Consider the following 22,157-nt stretch of genomic DNA (forward strand, 5'->3'; position numbering starts at 1 on the left):
ACTCCAATCAGTTGCATATTAGGGGAAATATTCACTGTGGTTAGGGTGACCAAGGAACCAGATTCAGTTTTCCTTTTGCTATTCAGGTGTTACCCATAGTTGTGTCTCACACACACACAGAAATTCTCTCTGTTGCAAAACAGAAGCCTGCTGTAGCATTAATAACGACAACCTCCCACAGGTTGTGATCGTTGGAGTTGGACATGTTTGCATTTTATTTTGCATTGCCCTCTTATTTGCTGCCTGTAAGCCTGTCAAAGACTGTGTGTATCATTGTCTGCACACAGCCTTGTAACCTGCATTGACCTTTAAAGGGTCAATGGACATACTGCTTCCAGACTTAATTATTTACTCTGACTCACCTCTCCTCTGTGAAAGTGCAGTGTTTGTAACAGAGTGGATGTGTTTTGTACATCTGTCTCTCCGAGTGTGGTAATGTATGTATGCATCTAAGTGTTCTATGTGAATTTATGTTCAGAAACACACTTTATGCCCATATCACAGTACAGTCGTTCATGTATTAGGAATGAGTGATGTCCAAAATGTCTTGCTTTCTCTCTGGGCGGTGTGGCCAGGAGGAGTGATAGATCAAAGTAGTGCAACTCCACGTAAGGACATAACAGGTATCGCAGAACAGATGTATGTTTTTATGTGCAAAGTTCCTATAATGATACCGACATAATTAATTGAACTTTTTTTGTGTATTTGTGTGCTATTGCAGATTTACTTACTTTAACTTTTATGGACTGGTCTATATTTTACACCAAAAGGTGCTTCCTGCTCAACAAAATGTTACCACTCTTGATAATACCAGATGTATTATATTTAAATTGGTATTTTCATTAACATAAATTAATCATGGTGCTTATTGCAGTGCCAGCACAGGTCTTGTTGCTGCGTGGAGAATCTAGACCTCATACCAATCTCATGAAGACATCTGGAGAGCAGTCTCCACAGAAATCTTTGTCCTTCTTATTTTTTGAATGTCATTTCTCGATTGTGTAGCATTCACAGTAAGTCACCAGTGTGACTCAATTTAAATGTGACAGTCTTCCCAAGAGGTGGTGACCCTTCTGTGCACACTGTCATGTCTGGGGTGTTGCTGAAGAGTGTGATATTGTGCGTGTGATATGGACAAAGACTGTGTTGGAGTCCAAAGTCCTGGCCATACCGTACATACTGTATATAAAAGCTTTTATCTTACAGATAACTGGGTCAAAGTGGGATAATTTAAATATCACATGATACACTGTGCAAAAGAATAAAATAAGTTAACATCAGTATTAATTTTTGACTGCTGTGTGAGGCAGTGTGTTTCATTATGGCTGTGCCAACTCTTCTTGGCACCACACATCATTGGCACTGCCATAGATAAGTGGGCAGCTTCACCTCTCTGATGGCTCTTTAGTGCAGTCAGATATCTCTGTTACTTTTCTCCCCAACAAACTGTCCTTGCCTTGTTACTGTATACAGATGCTGAAGCTTAACATGAAAGGCCCAAGCTAGATAGCAAATGTTTCAACATCTGTCTCCATTGGTTTGTGCAACAAGTATTTGCACATGTTTTTATATTAGAACACTGATAAAAACAGCTGTCCTGCTTCGCCTCCAGATTGAGGGGTAAGTGCAGTCTCAGCTCGAGCACTGGGTGGGTGATCCAGCTCTTTAAATAGGGATTTGAGAGAAAAATGAACAATTGCGATTACTTTTTAACATTTTTGTCCATTTTTTGGTGCTTTTCAGGTTTAATCCTGAGTGATGCAATAGAGTATGTATGTTAATGCCAGGCTCTAGAGATATAGTGTGTAAAGAGACAGTGACTCTCTGAAGCACAAACACCAGTACTGGTTTTTGAGCTGAGGAGCATTTTTGAAGCTTTTATTCTTTGCATTCCTGGAAACATCTCAGTCTCTTCTCCTTGCGTTAAATATGGCAGCACTCTAATGCCAGCTCGGATTTACAGTATGACAGCAGTGAAATGGAGCCTGAAGTATTTGTTCTGTTTTCTTAATGCTGAATTCACCACTGCTTCAAGGAAATGGAGATGCACCCAAGTTTTAGTTGTCCCACTGGCATCAAGTTGATTAATCCAGACAGGTGGCGTTTGATTGTGTACAGTGTGTGGCAAGTGTTCGCCATCACTGTTTCGTCTGATCCCTGAAGCATGTACTGCTTGAGCGTTACCTGGATGGGTTTAAAAAAACGCCAAACAAATAGCAAATTAAAACCTTCCAAAGTTCTAATAATTAGTTCTAATTATTATGAGTTAGACCTAATAATTGTTTCTGTGTTCTTACATGCAACAGAAGTCAGGCATATTGATCTTTAATGACTTGGTCCGGTTTTCTCATCCTTCTTATTGTGCTCTACATCAGCTGTTCTTCCATCCCTGGGTACCTCCCCTGATAGATAATAGTTAATGTTCAATTTCTGGAAGCAGCACATCAGGACACGTTTGTCTACGATGCTGTCGGAACTGCCTGCGATTTAACTGTGTTCAGCTGTTACTTATCTGACCTTAAAGATGCTGCAAGATGCTGAGAGTTTTGTCTTGGATTTTCAGGAGGGGCATGTAATCATGCCAAAATGATATCTAGATCTCTGTTTTTTTCCTTGAGTAATTAGAGGAAATTCCTTTTAGAAATGCATTCAGTGTTCAAATGAGTTTGATTTGCCCGTGTTTCATGTCTCTTGCAGGAGATTTAACTCTCTTGGCCTGGGCTGGTGGGAATGTTGTTCTCTGTCTGCACACTGGCCATGCAGCTGTGATAGGCTTATCAGAAGGATGATGCATTAGTTCTTGGTATCATAATAGATTCCTTTTATCTCTGCACACTCCCACTTTAATTTAACTGGGTATGTATGCTGTATTCAGATACTCCCAGACACTTTGATGTGCTGAAAAACCAATGAATTGTATAGCATCCAAACCGTTGACCTTATATTGTCTTACTTCTTTCCTGTTGCTCTTTACAAATACACGCCGTGGTTGAATTCCATAGGTTGAATTCCATTTTTTTGTGAGATGGCGTCAAGTTGTTTATTATGTGTTTATTGTTACTTAAAAAGGTAGAGAGAAAAGGCTAATGCAAATTTAATGGTTTAGGATGCAATTACATTCACTCGACCTGCAAGTGTGCTGTTACTGAGAACACACTGCTCTGCGCCTGTACGTTTACAGGTTTCCATTGGACACACTGACACTGGCAGAGGGGAAGCACATTTCAGAGCTGCACGCAGGAGACACCTCTCAAGCTTCCAAGACGTTCACACGCAGCTGGAAGGACCGTTTCATGACATGAAGACAGAACACTTTCTGTCTTCTATTTCTATGTAAAAGAGCGTCCTCAGAGACCTCAAAGCATTTTGAAACCGCAGAAGAGCCGGTCAGGGAAGGATGCAGAGGGGTGATGGAGCTGTACCCCTGCTTTATTTCCAGGAAGTCCCTATGCCTAATGCTGACCTGTGTGGCTTAGCTTCCAGTCAGTGGAGACTTTTCCTTTTCTTCCTCTTTATTTTACCTCCGTGGTTTGCAGATTTGTTTGCCACCTTCATGTGGCACTGTGCATGTGTGCAGTAGCTTTTGTCTTCTTGGGGCGGTGTGAAACAGCATGAGCAGGCATAAAACTCTGTTGCTCCCTGTTGTCTTCCTGTCTCTTAGATGATTCAGCGAGAGGCGGAGGTGAAGAACAGAGTATGTGCAGTAGCAATGACAGACTCCGTCCACAATCTCTGGCACCAGGAAGCCGGCAAATCTATTTTGGAGTGGATGCAGGAGGTAAGATGATTTTGCCTTAAAGCACTGTAGCTGTGTGCACAAGCATCGGTGAAAATCTTTCATCAGTTCTAGTACTTAAGTTCTTCAGTCTGCAATCGGTTTACTTTTTTCTTTCAGCTTTCATAGCTAAACATATGTAATAAGATACCACAGCAAATAAAAATAGTGTCAGTGCATTCTGCATACAATTGAATGGGTTGAACTTACATCAAAGTCATTTTTTGCTGTCAAAAAGACTCCATCACATATTTATGTGGATGGGAACAGGAGGCCCTTCTTTACACAAAGTGTTGTGGGACTGTGCAACTGGCTAACCAGCCATTTTGTTGACACTGCTGTCCTATCAAAGAAACAGTTGGATCCTGCTTAACTGTTAGTAGTTAACTACTACCAAACACGCAAGATGGGCCAAATGGCCTCCTCTCATTAGTAGTCATTTTTAAGTCCCTAGTGGTGTTGAAAGGGTCTGAACTGAGAAAGGAACTTAAGTATTTGTCTGCCATGTTAAAGTCATGGAAGCTTGATATAAAATAAAAGAAATGTCATTATTAAAACTGGAATATGTAACATAAAATGAATACACCATCCATCTATCCGTTTTCACTCTGCTTTTCCTGGTGAGGGTCGTGGTAAAATGAAAACACATGCAAGTGCACATAGTTAAGAGCCTTTATGGTCCTTATGGTGGACACCTATGCAATTCAGGAAACACTAAATCCTAGAAAGAGCAACTCTTAAAGTCAGTGTAAGAGGAACATTTTATAATAGATAATAGAAGAGAGTTTTGGGGTTTTATAAAGACTCTTAAACTGGTCAATTGGCAGAAACTTGCAACCTGGAGAAAAGATTAATGTCTACACAAAGAGTGGTAGATGAGAGGAAAATGTTCCTGTGCCCATTCCTGGTGCATCTTAGCCTTACTCTGCTGGCTGGAAGGAGCAGGAACAGGAGTCACTGAACTGAAAAGCCTCCACACTTCATTTTTTTGACATCCTGTGAATAAAGCTGTCTTTCAGAGGGCCTTTGATTGACATCTCTCTCTATTTTTTTTGTCTGTAAATAAAAAACTACTCTCATTTGCCTTATATTCGAACACCAGTCTGTTGTTTCACTTGCCTTATTTAGTTTTGCCCTTTATTTCATGACCTCGGCTCTGTTTTCTCCAGCCGCTGACAACACCTGTGATCACTCAATATGCACATAAATTGTTGAAAGTGTATCCCTTGTGATGGGCAGAGCAGAGCCAAAGATGCAAATGTCTCACAGAGCTATGCCATCTCCTTCCTTACAACAGCTCATCCAGTTGTTGCTAAACCAGCTCTCCGTATTCCTCAGTGAGCACTCTTGCGGACATTTCATTCAAGGTTGCAGCGGCCTGTGCCAGATTTCCGATTTCTGAATCATGACTGTAACTGGAATATTAAGTGCTTTCTGTTGGTGTGGTCTTTACTGAGAAAAAAGAGAACATGAAATCTGAGCTATTGACTTCCAACCTTGAGATTCCATGGGGTATGAAAGAGGCGGTCTTATGCCTGTTCGAATTGTTAGCCATATTTAAGTGTCTTTAAATCTTGATGGATGAAATAGTGTATTTTTGAAAGGGAAAATGAAGTGTGTGTCCACGTGAATGCCTGTATTATGGGGTTATAAAGAGCGAGAGTTGGTATGTAAAGTCAGACCTTCATTCACCCACCTTATCTCCAGTGCGAACGCTGGGTGTCAGAGATGATGTTTTGATATACAGTACTATTGTAGCCTAACTGCTCAGAAAGAGTCCTGGATGGTCTGGAAGTACTTTGTGGAGTCGTACGTATTCCCAAAGGATTGAGCACAGTGCCTCAGCCCAGGCCTCAGAGAAATGTACAGCACTTATTCGTCTCCCCTTTTCAGTTCGTTACGGGCAGCCCTGAAAACCTTTTCAGGTGCTGCTGTGTATTGTGCTGGAACCGCTATCAAGAAAACAGGAGTCTGGGAAGAAAACCAGAATGGCACAGGACATGAGTATGCATAAAAAAACGCAACAACAGGAAGAAGGATCATGTTTAACGTAGCCCTTTTATTTCCTAGTGCTGTAGATTTCTTTCAACAGTAGTGAACTCCTGGATGAGTCTAGGAGTGGCCCCTGAATGACCCCTCGTGGTTTCTCACAAGCCTTGTGTCTTATATTCGCGAGGTCTTTCAAAAGGTGGACCTTGAACTCACTGTTCCTGCGCCGAGTTGTATTTTTGTTGCTCTTCTATCTGTGTGATGGGTGTTTTATTCAGTACAAAAAGAGCAGCTCCTTCTCTGTGTGTGTCTCTCTGTTTCATCACTGGCTGCAGTTCACGGCTCTGTTTCTTTCATCTGCGGCAGGAGTGCCAGGGATAAGAACACGGAGAAAAGTAGTTTTGAGCTGCAGCTCTTTCTTTGTGCCGAGGTGGTGGAAATAGTGTTTTGCTCCTGGCTGGATTTTTATTATTGACTGCTGTTGAATTGTTATGTTCTAGCTTAGAATACATTATGCAAAGGTAAGTAGTAATCAGATGTCTACATGTAAACCTTAACAATATTTCAAGATAGTAATATTTCACATCTCGTCCTTCTATAGTATAAATACAATCCTTCCCAAAACCAATTTAAGACCAAGGAACGCTCCCTCATGGACAAGATGAATGAGCCTGCTGGCGGAAAGGGAGATGGACTGTGTCCCACTTCACATGTTCGTCTGCTGCTATGGATTTCTTTATTAAACATTTCACGTGACGATAACAAAGCTTAAGACTTTTTTGTGTCACAAAGTGCGCTTCGAGGGGCAGGAAATCCATGTCCTTTATTTCCTTTTCTCTGATTTAAGTAATCATAATAATTAAAGAATAAGAATAGATTGTAATTGCTAGCTAGGTTTAAAATACATATAATCTGCAGGCTATTAGTGCCGTCTGAGCCATTTTTATTTGACTGCATTAATCTCAGCCATTTCTCCGATTCAGTTTTCACCTGTGTTAATGCCCAGCATAGTCAGATCTGACTCTCTCCTTGATAAGAATGTATATTCCTTTCTAGTTCAGGTAACCTTCATGCACCCCACTGTCTGGGACCTGTCATGGGGATTTTTTCTAATACATTTTTTATTCTGGTTCGCTTTTTTTTCCTCCCTGCCTCCACTCATTGATCAGCCAGCAGGGCTTCAGAAGTTAAGACTAGAACCTCCGGCGAAGAACACGTTGGGTTTTGAATTCTCTTCCAATACTACAACCTTTTTTTTCTTTTGTCGGACTTCTGTAATTATTCTCTTGAGGCTGGGAATTTGGAGCCGGTCGAGAGGCTGACTGATTTAGGGATCTCGCTGTGGCGTGCCCATTGCCCAAGGTCAGTCACTGGGGCTGCTGGAGGTTCGGCTCTTCAGATTTCATGTTGAAACAAGGTCTTCGCTATTTTGCTATTAAAGATCATCAGTGAGTCTTCTGTGTGTAAACTTCTTTGGAATAAAAAGCACTGTATAAATGGAAATCATTTATTATTATTATTATTATTATTATTATTATTATTATTATTATTATTATGCCAGAAGCCATATCACCCTGCAGCTCTCATCTTGATGCACTGGAGCTCAGCAGGGTTGAGCCTGGTCAGTACCTGGATGGGAGACTCCTGGGAAGCTATGGTTGCTGCTGGAAGTGGTGTGAGTGGGACCAGTGGGGGGCGCTCTCCCTGCAGTCTGTGTGGGTCCTAATGCCCCAGTATAGGGACGGAGACACTCTACTGTAATGGGTGCCGTCTTTCAGATGAGACGTTAAACCGAGGTCCTGACTCTCACTGGTCATTAAAGATATCCGGGGATTTCTCTATAAGAGTAGGGAGTTATCCCAGTGTCCGGGATGACTAAGACTAACTAAGAATTTAGAGGCCGGTGTCCAGCCTCTAAGTAGTACCCATGTATGATTGGCTTGCGCTGGCCCTGCGATGGACTGGTTTATTATTATTATTATTATTATTATTAAAGTTTTACCTTTTACCTCCTGCTGTTGTCCGATGGTCGGTACTTTGCGGAGTATGTGGGCTGTTCGGAGGAGAGCGATCTTCTGCACCTGAGCAGCACTTGCTTTGCCTGGCAGCCCATCGAGGCGCTTTTGAAATCCGAGTGCTGGAGTTCCAAGAGCTCCGACTGCGACTGGGGTCACACGTGCCTTTGTGCTCCACATGCGCGGTTTCTCAGTCTCAGGGTCCTTGTTTTTGCTAAATTTTTCGACCTCCTTAAGACATCATTATTAATGATGCGTTATAAATGATATGGTAATAGGATAGTTTTATTCTATTTAGATACCAGGTAAACATGAGACAACATTATGGAGATAATTAGAACTAGTGGATCATCTGTATTTCAGTAGGATTCTGTATGACAGCCAGCACAGATTTAGAAAGGGAAAATCTTGCCTAAACAACCTGCCGGACGTCTTTGAGTAATGAAGATGTACAGTGCACACAATGTGGTATATTTAAATCGTCAAAAAGCTTTGAAAAACATTCATCGTAAGAGGTTAATTCCTAAATTGCAGATGGTTGACATTTGGGGAAATGTGTGAGTCTGGATTGAGAACAGGATATGAGGTAAAAAACATAACACAGACAATGGGTGACTGCTCGGATCTGGGTGATGTATTTGGAATTACCTGTAATTCTGGAATTACCAAAGGGATCTGTATTTGGTCCACTGATCTTTCTAATTTATATCAGTTGTTGTCTAGTTACTGTAGCTAAATAGTTTGCAGTTGATTCCAATAGGACAATTGTCAAACACTACAAATGCTACGAAGGAAATTCAGAGAGACTTGTACAGAATTCAACGCTGGAAAAACACTTGGCAGATGACATTGAATCTAATGATGCACAATCACACTACTCAATGAAAAAAATGCTTTCCATTTTTTAATTGCAAGAAATTTTCGTGAATTTTCTATTTAAAAGTTTGTCATATGCATTAATTTTCTTTACTGTAATTACATAAAATGAAGCAGATTTAATTTTTCAAGTATTATTTATATAATGTTTATACTTTAAGTATATAAAATGTTGCTTCTGTGGAAAAAAGATAAAGGTATTTTAAATTATTTTAAATCATTTCTTTTCTGAGACATTCGCTGGTGGTAGACTTGTATCTTTGCTATTTAGATTGCGGTCATGTGGGTATGAAAGATATTTTAAATGACTGGAATTATCTAGTGTAATTATGTCAAAGGTTAATAGCTTTTATTTTACTACACTCAAAGTCTCATGATTGTATTCTGTAGAATTAGAAAAATAAGTGCTGTTATTCAAAGAGAGATAGAAATGCTTCTGAATTTCTTACAGGTAGGATTACTCTTAGCTGTTTTACTGAACACCTGCCTGCCATTTATATTTTCATACAGAGCAATTATGATAGCTGTTAACTTCCCGCTAAGACTCAACACTGCAGTTTTCCCCTACAGGATTGTTTCCTTCATTTGCCATATGTTTCTGATTAATAGTGATTATCACAGAAGTGAAAAGCTACCTTTATGTATGACTTCATGTGTTATGGGTTTATATTTAAATTAGTTTTAACATTGTGTGCTTTTCATTGCTATATTGTTTTTATTACTAATATTTTCTCTATTTATATGTATTACACCTCATAAATCTAATGTACCTCACACGGGGTCTAAATACAATGTTAATTCATTACGTGATGCTTCCTTTAGATTTGCTGAAATGCATCGTAACTGGACCTGATGCACTTTTGACAAAGAAAGCGTCCTATTTGCCAATTCGTAGTTTAATACACCTAAGACATCCAGCCTGGGAAAAGAAGGTCCACTAGCACAGCGGTGACCAGACTAGACTGACCCTGTTTAGCGAGCGCGTAAGGCAAGAACAAAACAAAAACTTACAGCGTGAAAAAAGGTGTGTGCGTGCGTGTGCGTGTGTGCTTGCCCCAGTGAAGATACATCATGCGAAAAAGAACGCCTTACAAGGGTGCAATCCCCCTCCGGGGCTGTCAGTGTAAAACTCCCCCTTCTGGGGGTGTTCCTGCTCGTCCCATCAGGGGGTGTCCAGTGTGCCTTTATAGGACCTGCCCAGCTGTGGCTCATCTTCTAGGAAGATGGAAGACATCTTCTAGGAAGGGCACTGCCTCCACACAGGGCACGCCCCCGCGTCGTGCCACACACTCATCCCTCATTAAGCGAGCACTTTACTTATGAGTGCTCGCTAAAACAAGCAATACCTACTGTACATACCGATTTTTGTCAGTTTAATTTCCCCATTTAGCTCTTGATTTTTTAAAATGAACTATTTAAATGCATCTGAAAAGTACGTAAACTTAGCTGGTTTATGTTCACTTACGAAAACGTGGAACAAATCGAAGACTTTTACATGTATTTTAATGGGAATTTAGGGCTGCTTTACGAGATTTTGCCTATGAGCAGAAGTTTTGGAATCAATGGTTTTCATATAGCAAGGGACGAGAAAATCCACTCCTGTACCACAAAAGAAATCAGTGTGGCATATCGAAAGTTGTCTGCATGTTGTTTTGATCCACAGTAACTGCAGCAATATGTCAAATTCATGACTGATGTTCTAGATTAATGAATTTGCTTTTAATCTATATTATAGTCATTAAAAACCCACCATAAGTAGACCGGGTCAGGAGGGGTTTTCGGCGAACGCTTCACAAGTTAATGTCTGCTTTAGCGTTTTCTTTCGGGCCACAATAGCCCTGTCCCACTCAGCTCATGCTGTTTGCATTGTATGCTCTTATAATTTAGGAACAAACATTGCAGAAAAGGTTTCTGATAAAGCACCGTTTGCACTGCCGTCTAATCAGTTCCTGCAGGTGACAGTCTGGAGTCAGAAAGAACTTGGCTTTTATTTTAGGTGCCATTGTTATCATACACATACTTATGCATTCTTAAACATACATATGTATGTTGTGTTTCTTTTGCATGCTTGTTTACCTGCAGAATTATAGTAGGGCAGCCGGTCCTGTGCTGTGGCATCATTCATTCACTTTGAGCAGGTGAAAGACATGCCCATTGCGCCGTGATCCGACTGATTGTCTTTTTGAGTCTCTGTATGGTATTTTATTATCACGCTTGACGGCAGAAATGAGACTCCTCTGACTTTAACGCCTGCTGTCTTCATTTAGATGTGTTGCACACACTGCAGCAGTATGTAGTACCTTTGCCTATGTCATTGAAAGCTATTTGATACTTTACGGCAGAGTAATGTGAGAGGATGTTTGCGTTTTTGGGAGTGTGTTCCTCATTTAATCAATATTCGCAAAAATAATATCTTTTTTTTGTATTGGTCCGATGTGCTGTTAGAGACACTACGGGACAGGCTGTTTGTTTTCGTGTTATTTCCCTTCGTTCAATAGTTTCATTGATCTACGGTTTCTTAAAAAAAAACCTGCCATTCTTTGTGAACTTCACTTTCTAATCCCGTACACCCACCCTGCCTTTATGTTATTGCTGCCCTCCCTGCTCCCAGAACAGTAGGGTTGCCTTGACAAATCTATTGAAAAGCCATCCCCCAGCCTTTATTGGTGGGGACTGGAGCCTTTGAAATCCCTCTCTTCACTGCACCACAGCTGACATCTTCTTCCAGACAGAATGAATTAAGAAAATACAATAAAACACTTGATCTACCAGTCAGGGATCTTACCAAACTGAGGACGGATTCCATGGTGCCCAACCAGGGCACCAAGAATCTAAAATTACACAATACGTGCTTGTTTGCTGAATTAGCAATCGACTATTTCTGCTAACTCGATTGACAGGGTTAAAAAGAATAAAAAAGGAGAGAGAAAAAAGCAGACTCCAATCTAGTGACAAAGAAAGTGTTTCTGCTCACTAGCAAAATAAATGGGTATAATGGAAAAAAGGAACAGTTTGGAACAGATAAGTATGTTTCCAACTGATCCAAACCGAACTCTGTGTCATATGTGAGTGAGTGCTTTTTGACCATTGTGTTACTGATCAAAAGGCCAAAACAAAACCCTTCCGTTAATATTTTTATGTCCCAATGAAGCCAGCTGTGTTTTCTTAAAATCTGTCGACTTTCCATATAACCGAATCTGTATAACCTGCTTCCTGTACAGGGGGAATACGCGGACAGTGTTGTTCACCTGTTCTGGGTCACAGCCCAATAAGGATGAGCAGGCACACAGCCAGAGGGACTCTGCATTTCAAAATATTGGGTGCAAAATGAATCTCAGTTCAAGAGCAGGAGTACGGGCAGTGAAGCCTCAGAAATACTCAAAGTAAAACATCCCATACTGAAACACTTCCAGGAAAGGCTAATGGTGACAGGGATACATTTCCTCACGCAAACAAACGTCAGAGTTTTTCCAGGGATTTGACCAAGCCTTGCAGGCTCAGAGGGGCCCCTGGCGATCCAGCTGTGCCAGTGTGGGCCCAAGTGGGGGAGGGCTCGGCGCTGACAGCTGGGCAGGGCTGTAATCTCTCCCCAGGGCATGTCAGGGGTCTGGGTGCGAGCGTGCTTCAGGGGTTTGATGGGAGAGTGGGCCACTCAACCTCCTTACTTCTTTAGAATCACACTGGTCGCTCTCTGTTACAACCCACAGTATCCCTGTGCTTCCTAGTAAAGACATGGCACCCTGCTCTGTAGGGATTCTGTCTGCATTGTCATTCTTAGGTTTATTCGTCTAGTTGCGTTTTTGTATTTGTATTTTGGACAGTATTGATCTGCCCCGGCCCTGGTTCGTCCAGGGCGTGTCACTCTCTCTTACCTCCTCCAAGCTCAACTTCACAAGATTAAAGAGAAATGCTTCTTTTTAAAAGATGTCTTGAATTGTGTTTAGCACACGATCATTCTTGCTCTCGATGGTAGTTCTTAAAGTGGACCTTGCAATGAAATGTGAAAATGTGCACAGAGGAGTGCACAGCACACGTTTCATAGATCACAGTTGGTAGACAAATATCTGTTCATAGTCTCATAGGAGACAATGTGGTCATTTTCAGTGCCTTGGTAATGAGTGATCCAATCAATCAAAGAAATATATCAGGTAAGGAGGGTCAACTGTCTTGTCCAGACAGCTTACTCCACTCCTGCTGCGTCTGGTTTGTGAGGAACGCAAATCACATCAACTGCCCTCACAACTGGTTAATTCTGTGCAATTGTCTTCTGTCATTGCAGCACTGCTGTAACTGGGTGTCGAGCGCGGAGCCGTTGGACACCCCCGTGGAAACGATGTTACCAGACTGCCCGCGTGTCTCTGCAGGTACGGGCCCCTCATGTCAGGTTGTGTGTCTCCTGCCTCTTTGGAGCTCAGGAGCTTGAATGGTCTCATCATGTTTGTCATCGTCTCTGACAACTGCACACGATGCCCCCAGAAAAGGTGCTTCTGAGATTTGTGGCAAGGGAAGTGTTCTTTCGAGATTCTTAACGAACCCGATGTTTGGACTATCAAATGCCGTTGATCTAGTTATGCTGTCTTGCATAAAAACTGATAGAATGTAATGTAGCTGAAAATCAGAGGCTGTAAAAGAAGAAGTCATCTGACCTTTCTAAAGCAACGTCATACCGAAGCATCATCGAGAAATATGTCACGTCTATTGATCGTCATAATAGTAGAAAATCCAAGCGTATTCTGTTCTTTCTGTGTAGTAATTTGAAACGTTAAGCTGTGAATATAAAACACATCTTGGAATCTCGGGTTCATTTTGCCCTTGTTTTCTTGTTGCTCTCGTCAGTTGTTTTAAGATGGTCATTGGGAAGCTGCTAAGCTGGCAAGATATGACTTTGGCTGAAGTCACTGCACAAAAAAAGAAATCAGTCACATATTGAGGGCAGAGGAAAATGCAGTAATGGCGTCAGACTCTTCTGGCTTTTGGAAGCATTTGCTGCTGTGACTTTTTTGTCTTTTATTTTATTTATACTTTGTGATTTATCTTGGGCTGAAGTAAAACTTTTTTGTAGTTTCCAAAGGCCCAGATTCTCTGCAATATTTTGTATTTTATTCTGTATTTTATTTTATTAATTAAAAGAGCTTGTGCTATTTGGGTATCTAGAATTCTTCTTCCATTATAGACAATGGCTACCCACTGCAGCCTGAGATCTGGTTCCACAATTATGTGTTGGGCTTGATGAAAATTGATCAATGTTAATGAAAGAAATGGGGCGATAAATTGAGGTACCACATTGATTCCCCTCTTTGTTGACTCCTGTCCTGTTTTGTAAGTTTTGAAGGTTAAATTCCTCATGTGTAGTTCTTAACTTGTGGTCCATGAGGAATCCTTGACTGTCCACTTGTGAAACAGAAACTTAGCTCTTCCCCTCCCTCTAAAGTAAGTTCTGTATACGTACACCACCAGGGCTTAAGCAAGCAAAAACAGTGTTTGGGATGCTTCACAGGGTAAAAAATCAAAATAAAACTGAATAGAAATAAAGAGAGAGATAAAAATTGTGCAAAAGGGAGAAAAGGCATACACTAATTAAAAGCCTGACTAGACAAATAAGTCTAGATTTAAAAACTGACAGATTTGACATGTCTCAGTTTGACAGGAAGTGAGTTCCAGAGGTGTGGAGCAAGGAGGCTGAATCAGAGATGTTGAGTGTTTCCCCTCCGACAGGTGGGGCAGGGTGTTCAGGGTGCGTTTCCCCTCTCTGTACAGATCACTCATGAACAGGACACCCAAACGCTGCAGAGTTAAGTGCCTGTGCTGAAAAAGCACTCTTGGCTAAATGAAATGCCTTAGTGGGGGAAAACACAGAACACAGAGAGAATTAAAAAGTTCAAAAGGAAGAAAAAATCAATAAAAAGTGTCTACTGGGAGAAAGTTAATAATGACATACTTTTCAAGTTCAAATTCTCAATGTGTGGTATAAATACCAGTGGCGGTGGTATTCACGCTGGTTTAAATGGTGTTTGGAGTATAACAAGGTGGAGACAAGCTGTTCTGTTGCTCTCAGTCATCTGTGAAGCAACACTCATACCAGCATGGCTTAACACTGAGGGCACTGTTGACGTCTTTGTTTATTGTTTTTAACATGATAAATCTTGGAATTTCTCCCTGTGCGCTGGGTAGCTTTTTTTTTCAAAAGGAGCCTTCGTAGAAGGTCACTGCAGCAGCCCTGGCAGACTGTTAAAAAGACTGGCAGAATTTTATCAGTTACTCGCACACAGGACACAGCCTAAATATGCAGATAAAACTGGAACAAATCTCTTGTTCTAGTCGTCCTCTGGTTGTGACCCAGAGTCATTTGAAGGGACTGCAGTGCTGAGAGAATTGTGAACTAGAAAAACGCCCCCATTGAAATCCAGCTAAAGACAGTTACCAGCTGAAGGCTATTGAAGAAACTAACGTCTGTCGAAAACACTTAACCGTTTTCGCCTGTTTCTGGAAGTGCGGTTGGTGTCCAGTTTTCCTCTGGGCAAGCAGGGCCGCTTTCAGAGGGGGCTTCCACTGCTGGCCTGTTTGACTTGAGGTTAAAAATGTCGGAGAGAGTATATAAAGCTTTTTAAAGTGCATTTTTGCTAAACAAGTTCATAGTGCTATACGACAAGGTTGTGGTCTTGTTGATGCTAATATTTCGAAGGAGGAGGATTGCCAAGCAAAATGAGAATCTTATGATGTATATTACCTGTAACCATCCTGCTTTTTGAGTTCTACGTATTTATCCTCCAGTAAGCAACTGCGTTAAATTCACGGTACAGGATCCCAGGTGCACTTCATGGTCCTTGTGTCTTTGTGATACGCAGATCTTTGAGACCTACATGTCTTTGAGAGTACTGCCTGAGTAGTGTGTCAGTTAGTAGTACTGTGCTGACAAATGTGTTTGTATACTTTTTGAGTAAAGTGCCAGTTATACTTTTCTTGATGGTAGGTTTTCTGCAGGACCTAGAATACCTGTAGACACATCGACTCCCTAGGATGGGGTACCCCTGATGGAGAGGGGCCCTTCACACACAGAACCGTCCCCTGGGCCAGTGCCATGTCATCATGTGAACTCCTGTACGTGTTGGGACATACAGTATGTCGTTTTTTTTGCCTGGACCCAATGATTTGTCCTGCATAAAATCTCGCCATATTTACATTACCAGTAGATAATACTTTTCAAAAGGAGAAGTGCCCATTACATTGATCTCTGAGCACTTGGAACCTGCCAGTGGCCTGCAGAATGACTGAACGGTTTGGCAGGGCGCACTACTGTACAGTGGCGCGAGGTGGATTCCCGTGAGCTCATGGCAAGGAACACGCCTCAAGGCTTTCCGAGAAACGTCCCGACCCTGGACACATGCAGACACGATGAACATGTTCCCTGACGAGATGCCGTGGCCTGATCTGTCTAAAAATGGACTTGTTATAGGAGAGGACAACACAGAGGAGTTCATTGTCCCAGCTGTGACTGGTGCAGGCCAGCCTGAGCCCTGCAGGGTCAGGGACCGTCGGTGTGAATGAAGGGGACGGATATAGAAAGGTGCCAAAACACTCTAGGAGCCGAAATGACACCTGACCTGATAGCGTGTGCAGGGATTCTGAATCGCCCGGTAGCTGAAAAACCTTGATTTTTGCACTGCAAAACAACCCTTTTGCAGCATACTGTAAGACTGCAGTTTCCTTAGTTTCACAGTTAACCATTGTGTATAACCCATTCTGCAGGTACTTTGTATGAGTAAATAATTTATCCTTTTTTTCATATAAACTGTTAAAGTAAATGATGCATAGAAAAATCCCCATTTAAATGTCTGTTTCCCTTTTCAGTAGAAATAAGCCTGTCTGACTGAAACCCCTCTGTATAAAAATGGAGGTTTCTCTCTGCTCTTAAAGGATTAATCATTGCTAGTGTTGATTATTAATTAAAGAGGAAGAAAATATTGCGAGTAAACAGTGATTAATCATTAACAAAAATAAGTTAGTTTTTACCTACAGTACACTTTAATTGAATGACTGTTTTATTGAAATAATCTGGGATACTGTCTGTTAATTAATCCATAATTGCATTTTTGTTTTTCAGATTTTTGGATAATCATATTTGAATTACAGCTACATTTTTAATTCTAAATATTTACTGTTTAAAACTAAAACATTGGTTTGTGATTTTCTTTTTCATAAAAAAAATTCTGAAACATGCAAATAGTTGTAAGAGAAATAAGTATTATCTCAAAGCAATTATACAATGATTAATGAGGTAGTAAGTAGATTAACTGAAAAAAATATATGATATTTTCAGTGCCCGCAATTTGCAGTATAACATGAATATAAGAGAAATTAAATTAAGTGAATGAGCACATCTTGCTTTCTCCAGTACACTTATCCACGCGTGATGTACTCGTTCCTGTGCAGAGTCAGGATCAGCAGACGTTGTCCTTGATGCAGGAGCTCATTGCCCTGGTGTCAACTCGCGACACGATATCTGCGCCAGCTTGTTTCCACATCACATTTAAACCAGACGCCTTTGACGGTTGACCTTTGACCTGCGCTTTCGTGGCCCCACCGCAGAGCAGAATCGCGAGGCCGGGCACCGGCGTTGTTAGCCAGCCGCCCTTAAACAGGCCTTCGCCGCTGAGCCTGCTGCCTGGCGATGCTGTAGGGTTGGGCCGCCCTGCTGCCTAAGCCTGCTTGCAGTCCTGGGCTACGCTGCCGGTCCAGCGCCGGGAACGCTGGGGACACACCTCAGCCCGGCTGCCCAGAACGTCTGTGAAAGCTTGTGAGGAATCGAGAACGGTGTGCTGCAGTTTAGTTCAGTCTTTCCTGTCCTACTGTCCTGCCAGGGAGGCTCCTGTTTAACCGCAAGGTCCCACATAACAGTACCACAAAAACAGAGAGACGGCACCAGCTCAGGGCACTGTACAGCAGTGTCTCAGCGGTGCAGGCAGAACGCACTGAGGTGAATTCTTCCTCAGTATAGGAGGAAACAAGACCTTAGTTAAGGCTTTGTCTGTCCATCTGTCTCCGTCAATTTTCATGTTTCTTCACTCAGCACTGCCCACATTTACTGTAGCTGTCTTAAGTTCATTTGACAAATTTTTATTATATTACCATAGGCTGTTTATGTCTAATATGAATCTGGATTTCACTGCAGGTGAGGTTTGTTTTTCTTATTCCCATCCTCTTTCCACGGGTGCCCTTGGGTCTTTCATTTCTCTTTTCTCCCGGAGGGAAGCAGAGAAAGCTTTATAGAGCCCCCGACATCTTCTGCTTCCCTCTCGGTAATCAGAGATCAGAAGACACGGCCTTCGTTTTCTGCTCCTCTTCAGAAGTGAGAAAGGTCCTAAACATCTTTGATCCATTGGTGAGAGAAGTAGACTGGCAGGCTTGTGTCTTTATGCAAAGAGCCTACATTTAAAGGGAGCAACTGAGATATATGGTCCAGTATGAAGAGCTTCGTGTTGTCTTTTTTTTTAAAAAAAGGGGGTCAGATCGAAGCCACTGAGAAAGAAAAAATGTCACAACTAGGGATAAAAATAACTTTATCTGTGTATCATCTTAGTTATCATCTGTTGGTTAGTGGCACAGAGACTTATATGATTACTGCCTGTTATCGAAACCTTTCTTCCCTAAAATATCAAGAAAGAAAATTACAGTAATCCTGTGACTTTGCAAGTAATGTGGCTTGCAGCTGCAAATTAGAGAGGGCCTGTGAAGTTGCACTGAGTGTTTTGACAAGCATTCATTGAAATATGCCTTGAACTGTTTCACTTTTTTATTTTGATTGACTAATGTCTGCCTGTTTTGTTGTCTCTGAAGCCTGTCTTTCAAGCCACCTTTTTAAAATGTTACTGACTACCCTGGTGCTGACCTTCTTCTTCCTAAATAATTGTCTTGTTCTGAGACAAACCTCAGCCGGGGACCTGGGTTCGAGATGGTTAATAAAACCGAAGCCCCTGTATGCCATGGTAGTTTGTAGCTGAAGCTTTGATCAGGGTACCTCTTTCCTTATTTCGAGGTGCCTCGGTTGTTGATATCTGTTGGATATCAGCAATAGGCACCTCAGTTAATCAACTAGAACGTCTCATCTACCGCCTGCTAGAATAAATGAGTGTTCAGTAAACTGAGGAAATGGTATTATTGCAAAATGTAGGGTTTAACCAAACAATAGTCATTACCACATTAGCGGATAACCTTGTTTCAGGTACAAGGTGCCAGTACTCATGTGGTCTGCATACTGTTTCTTCAGAATGATCACACTGGATCAGATGTTACCTGTTTCTCTGCTTAAACTGACCATGGAGAACTGTGGTAACGAAGTTTGGACTTGTCACATTCAAGTAAACTGCTAAAAAAGTCAGTTAAAGAAAAGTTATCTTTTGGTGAGTTCAGTCACTCTGTAACTCAAAATAAATGCACTGCTTTTAAAGTTCTGTGTAAAATAATATTATATATGAAATTGTTTCACTGTATTATAAATATGGTACATTATAAATACCATATTTACATTAATAAATTACATTCAATTAAACTAATCGCCGTGCAACGTTTGTAAGAATCGCTGTGCATCTTGTCTCGCACATAAAAGTGATCGTCCATTGAACTTTGAATATTTAAAGAAGCAAATGCAATTTGTTGAGTTAATGCAGCTCTGCACTCCTTATTATTGACCTGTATGACATCTCATGCACAGTTTGAAACATCTTTCACTTGCGATATTCTCTTGTAGTCTTGACAGATAAGGATTTTATCCACCTAAGGTGTGAAAAACATCTTTATCTTTTTTAGAATTTGCTGGCTTTTTGGAAAGGTGGCAGTGATCCGTGCCCAGGCAGGAGGGTGCTTTGCTTGCACCTCACTCCTTTTACAGAGGACACTCAGGATTTGTAGACCCAGCTGGAAAGACAAAAAGCTTTACCATTTCTCTCTGCTACCTTTTTGTATCCTTGTTGATCTCCTCTTATCTTTGAGCTCCCTTTCTCGCAACATCACAGCAGTAATCTGTTCTCTGAGATTTCTTTATTAGAAATTTTAAATGGAAACCAGTTGCTAAGCAACTTGGAAGGTCAGCCGAAGCTTTTGAGGTTTAATGTCTGTGGGATGTGGGTGCTGGAGGAAAGGGGTTCCTCTGTTCCTTAGTGCCAGGCCTGTTGAGAGCAGTCTGGAGCCGCACCCCGAAAAGCCACCCACGTTGAAGCGCTGGTGGTATTTATGGGAGCTCAAGGTGTACATGACTTCATCGAAACAGCTGAGTTACACTCTCTGTCCGGCAGTGAAGACCAGGACTTGACTTGGTGCAGGAATATCTCATCAGGTTTTGTATGGCAGTGTGTGTTCTGAGCTCCGAAGTTCTGCTCCGCCGGCTTCATCAGTGCGGGTATTGATCGCGCGTCTTGACTCCGCCGTCTCGCCGTGTTACTCCTCACCTTGCCGTTTCGAAGCCTCATCATCGCGAACTGTAAACAGACGTGTGCGATGCTGGTTAGGAGCCGCCCTGCACAGCCTGAGCTGAGCTTTCGCAGGGGCCGTGTGCTGCTGTCACATGTCTTTCTGGGATATTGGAGGAGAACTGGGCTCGCTGATGCATGCTGCTTTAGAACTGGACTTGAGCCTGGCTGCCGAATATAGCATTAGATGAGCACGTTCACATTATGATACGGAATAAAAGCAGCTATTTTGTTTTTAAATTCTTAGCGTGGACAGGCCTTCATTGCGCTGCCAACAGTCTGAACTTCATCTCTTCTCTTCACTATGGCCTTACTGGGGGCCTGGGGGCTAGAGACTCAGTCTTGTCCTTTTTTTGTTACAGTACGGGTTAAAGTCTCAAAGGACTATTAAGCCTTAAAGGATGCTTGTAAAATTTTCTTAGAATTGAAAAACCTTCCTATATTTCCTGCTTTTATTTTTTTCGTTATGAATTTTTTTTTAATAAAAAAATGAGGAGACTCACTTCATCTAAAACTGAAGTGCAGCTCCACCTGGGAGACACACAGCGACCGTTCTGCACCAGCAGCCCCATCTGGGAGACACACAGCGGCCATTCTGCACCAGCTGCCCCACCTGGGAGACACACAGCGGCCATTCTGCACCAGGCAGACAAGATCATAATTGAATGTCCCATCTGAATGATGGGACATCCTAAAGCCCAGTGTGTGCAGTCACAGGACTAGGCCTTTGGTTTGGAGATTCTGGATCGGATGGAACAGCGTCACCTATTGCTCCATCAAGACAACTTACAACAGCAGCCTGCTTTTCCTGAGAGGTCTCTCCTCGCGGTACCGAACAGGCCCGGCACTGTTTGTACCCGGAGACCTAAAGAGATTACGCTGCAAAGTGGCAACGCTGCTTTTTCTGTCTTTTAAACTCGGTTAAGAACCTGAGTATGCATCCACAATCTTCAGCTTCACATATAGAAACCGAACCTAGGGCCGTGGAATTTTTGTTCCCATCTGCATTGATTCAGCATGCCTGTGGAAGAGAAGTAAGAGACATGTTAGTGTCACGAGCAGTGGTCCTGTATTTATTTAGTGTTACACTCAAAGCGTCAGGATGATTTAAGACAGGGGTGATTATTTTATAGCTTTTTCTGGTGCTTTTCAATTTCAGACAGCTTGGGATGCTACAAAGGGACAAATGGTGAGCTAAGGGTTTCCTCAGTGCAAAGGAGGTTATTCAGAGGAGATCCATTTGTTTTTCTTAACACTCTGAAAGGTATGGAACTTTTAGAAAAGCTTTTGCTAAAATGAACCCTAAAATAGAGGGTATTGTTTTAGGAAATAATTTATTTTCGGCCAGGATGATATGCATAAATTATGGCTCAAAGAATCACTTAAACAATTGGTACAATATTGGATCATTTGTAATCTTCTTATTAACCTAAAGACAGATTTGCCAAGACATTTATACTGTAGAGAATTTAGTATTATTAGCTTCTTAGTTTTGTTCTTATATTACTTAAGTTGTCAGACAATTACCAGTACACAAACTAAACTATGAACCATTAATTGACTTACCTTATCCTGTGATAAAATTGCTGCTGTAATTCCTCTCCAGTTTTATTTTCTGTTGCAGTCAATATTATATTTTGGAATGCTTGGCTCTAGGCAATCAAAATGTAATTTTCTTTTTATGCTTTTCATATTTTTAATTTAATGTCGCTCTTTTTGCTAGTGCTGTGAGCACATCGCTATAACGAGGACCTTGTCTTGTTTTAATAAGCGCTAATAAACAGGAAACACTGCATCTTTGTAGCCAAGTTAACAACAATCATTTTTTCACAGACAAAAATCTGCCAGGCGCAAAAAAGAAGTGAATGATCACAGAATATTACCACTGACAGTGGTGAAAAAAGTCAGCAGCCTGTGAAGTACCCATTTCTTTAGCATGTTGACATAACTTCTCTTTCACTGCGCAAGTGGCATCTGGACACGCCCCCTCCCTCCAGGCGCAGTTCGACAGGGGAGTCTGCCTCCTCTTCCTCATTCGGA

The 22,157-nt window shown here is 41.6% G+C and overlaps 1 protein-coding gene across 2 annotated transcripts in view; it reads left to right on the plus strand.

Annotated features, from left to right (window-relative positions):
- arb2a (ARB2 cotranscriptional regulator A) overlaps positions 1-22,157 on the plus strand; it is a 185,845-nt gene that overhangs the window by 113,362 nt on the left and 50,326 nt on the right. Inside the window, exons 9-10 of one of the 2 annotated variants that reach the window (XM_088911644.1) lie at positions 3,662-3,778; positions 12,935-13,019. In XM_088911644.1, coding sequence (XP_088767770.1) covers positions 3,662-3,778; positions 12,935-13,019 — 202 coding nt within the window. The remainder of the gene's footprint in view (positions 1-3,661; positions 3,779-12,934; positions 13,020-22,157) is intronic. The other variant, XM_088911645.1, reaches the window with a different exon arrangement.

This window comes from Atractosteus spatula, chromosome 3, assembly GCF_055471065.1.
Source record: "Atractosteus spatula isolate fAtrSpa1 chromosome 3, fAtrSpa1.hap1, whole genome shotgun sequence".
Taxonomy (NCBI): domain Eukaryota; kingdom Metazoa; phylum Chordata; class Actinopteri; order Semionotiformes; family Lepisosteidae; genus Atractosteus; species Atractosteus spatula.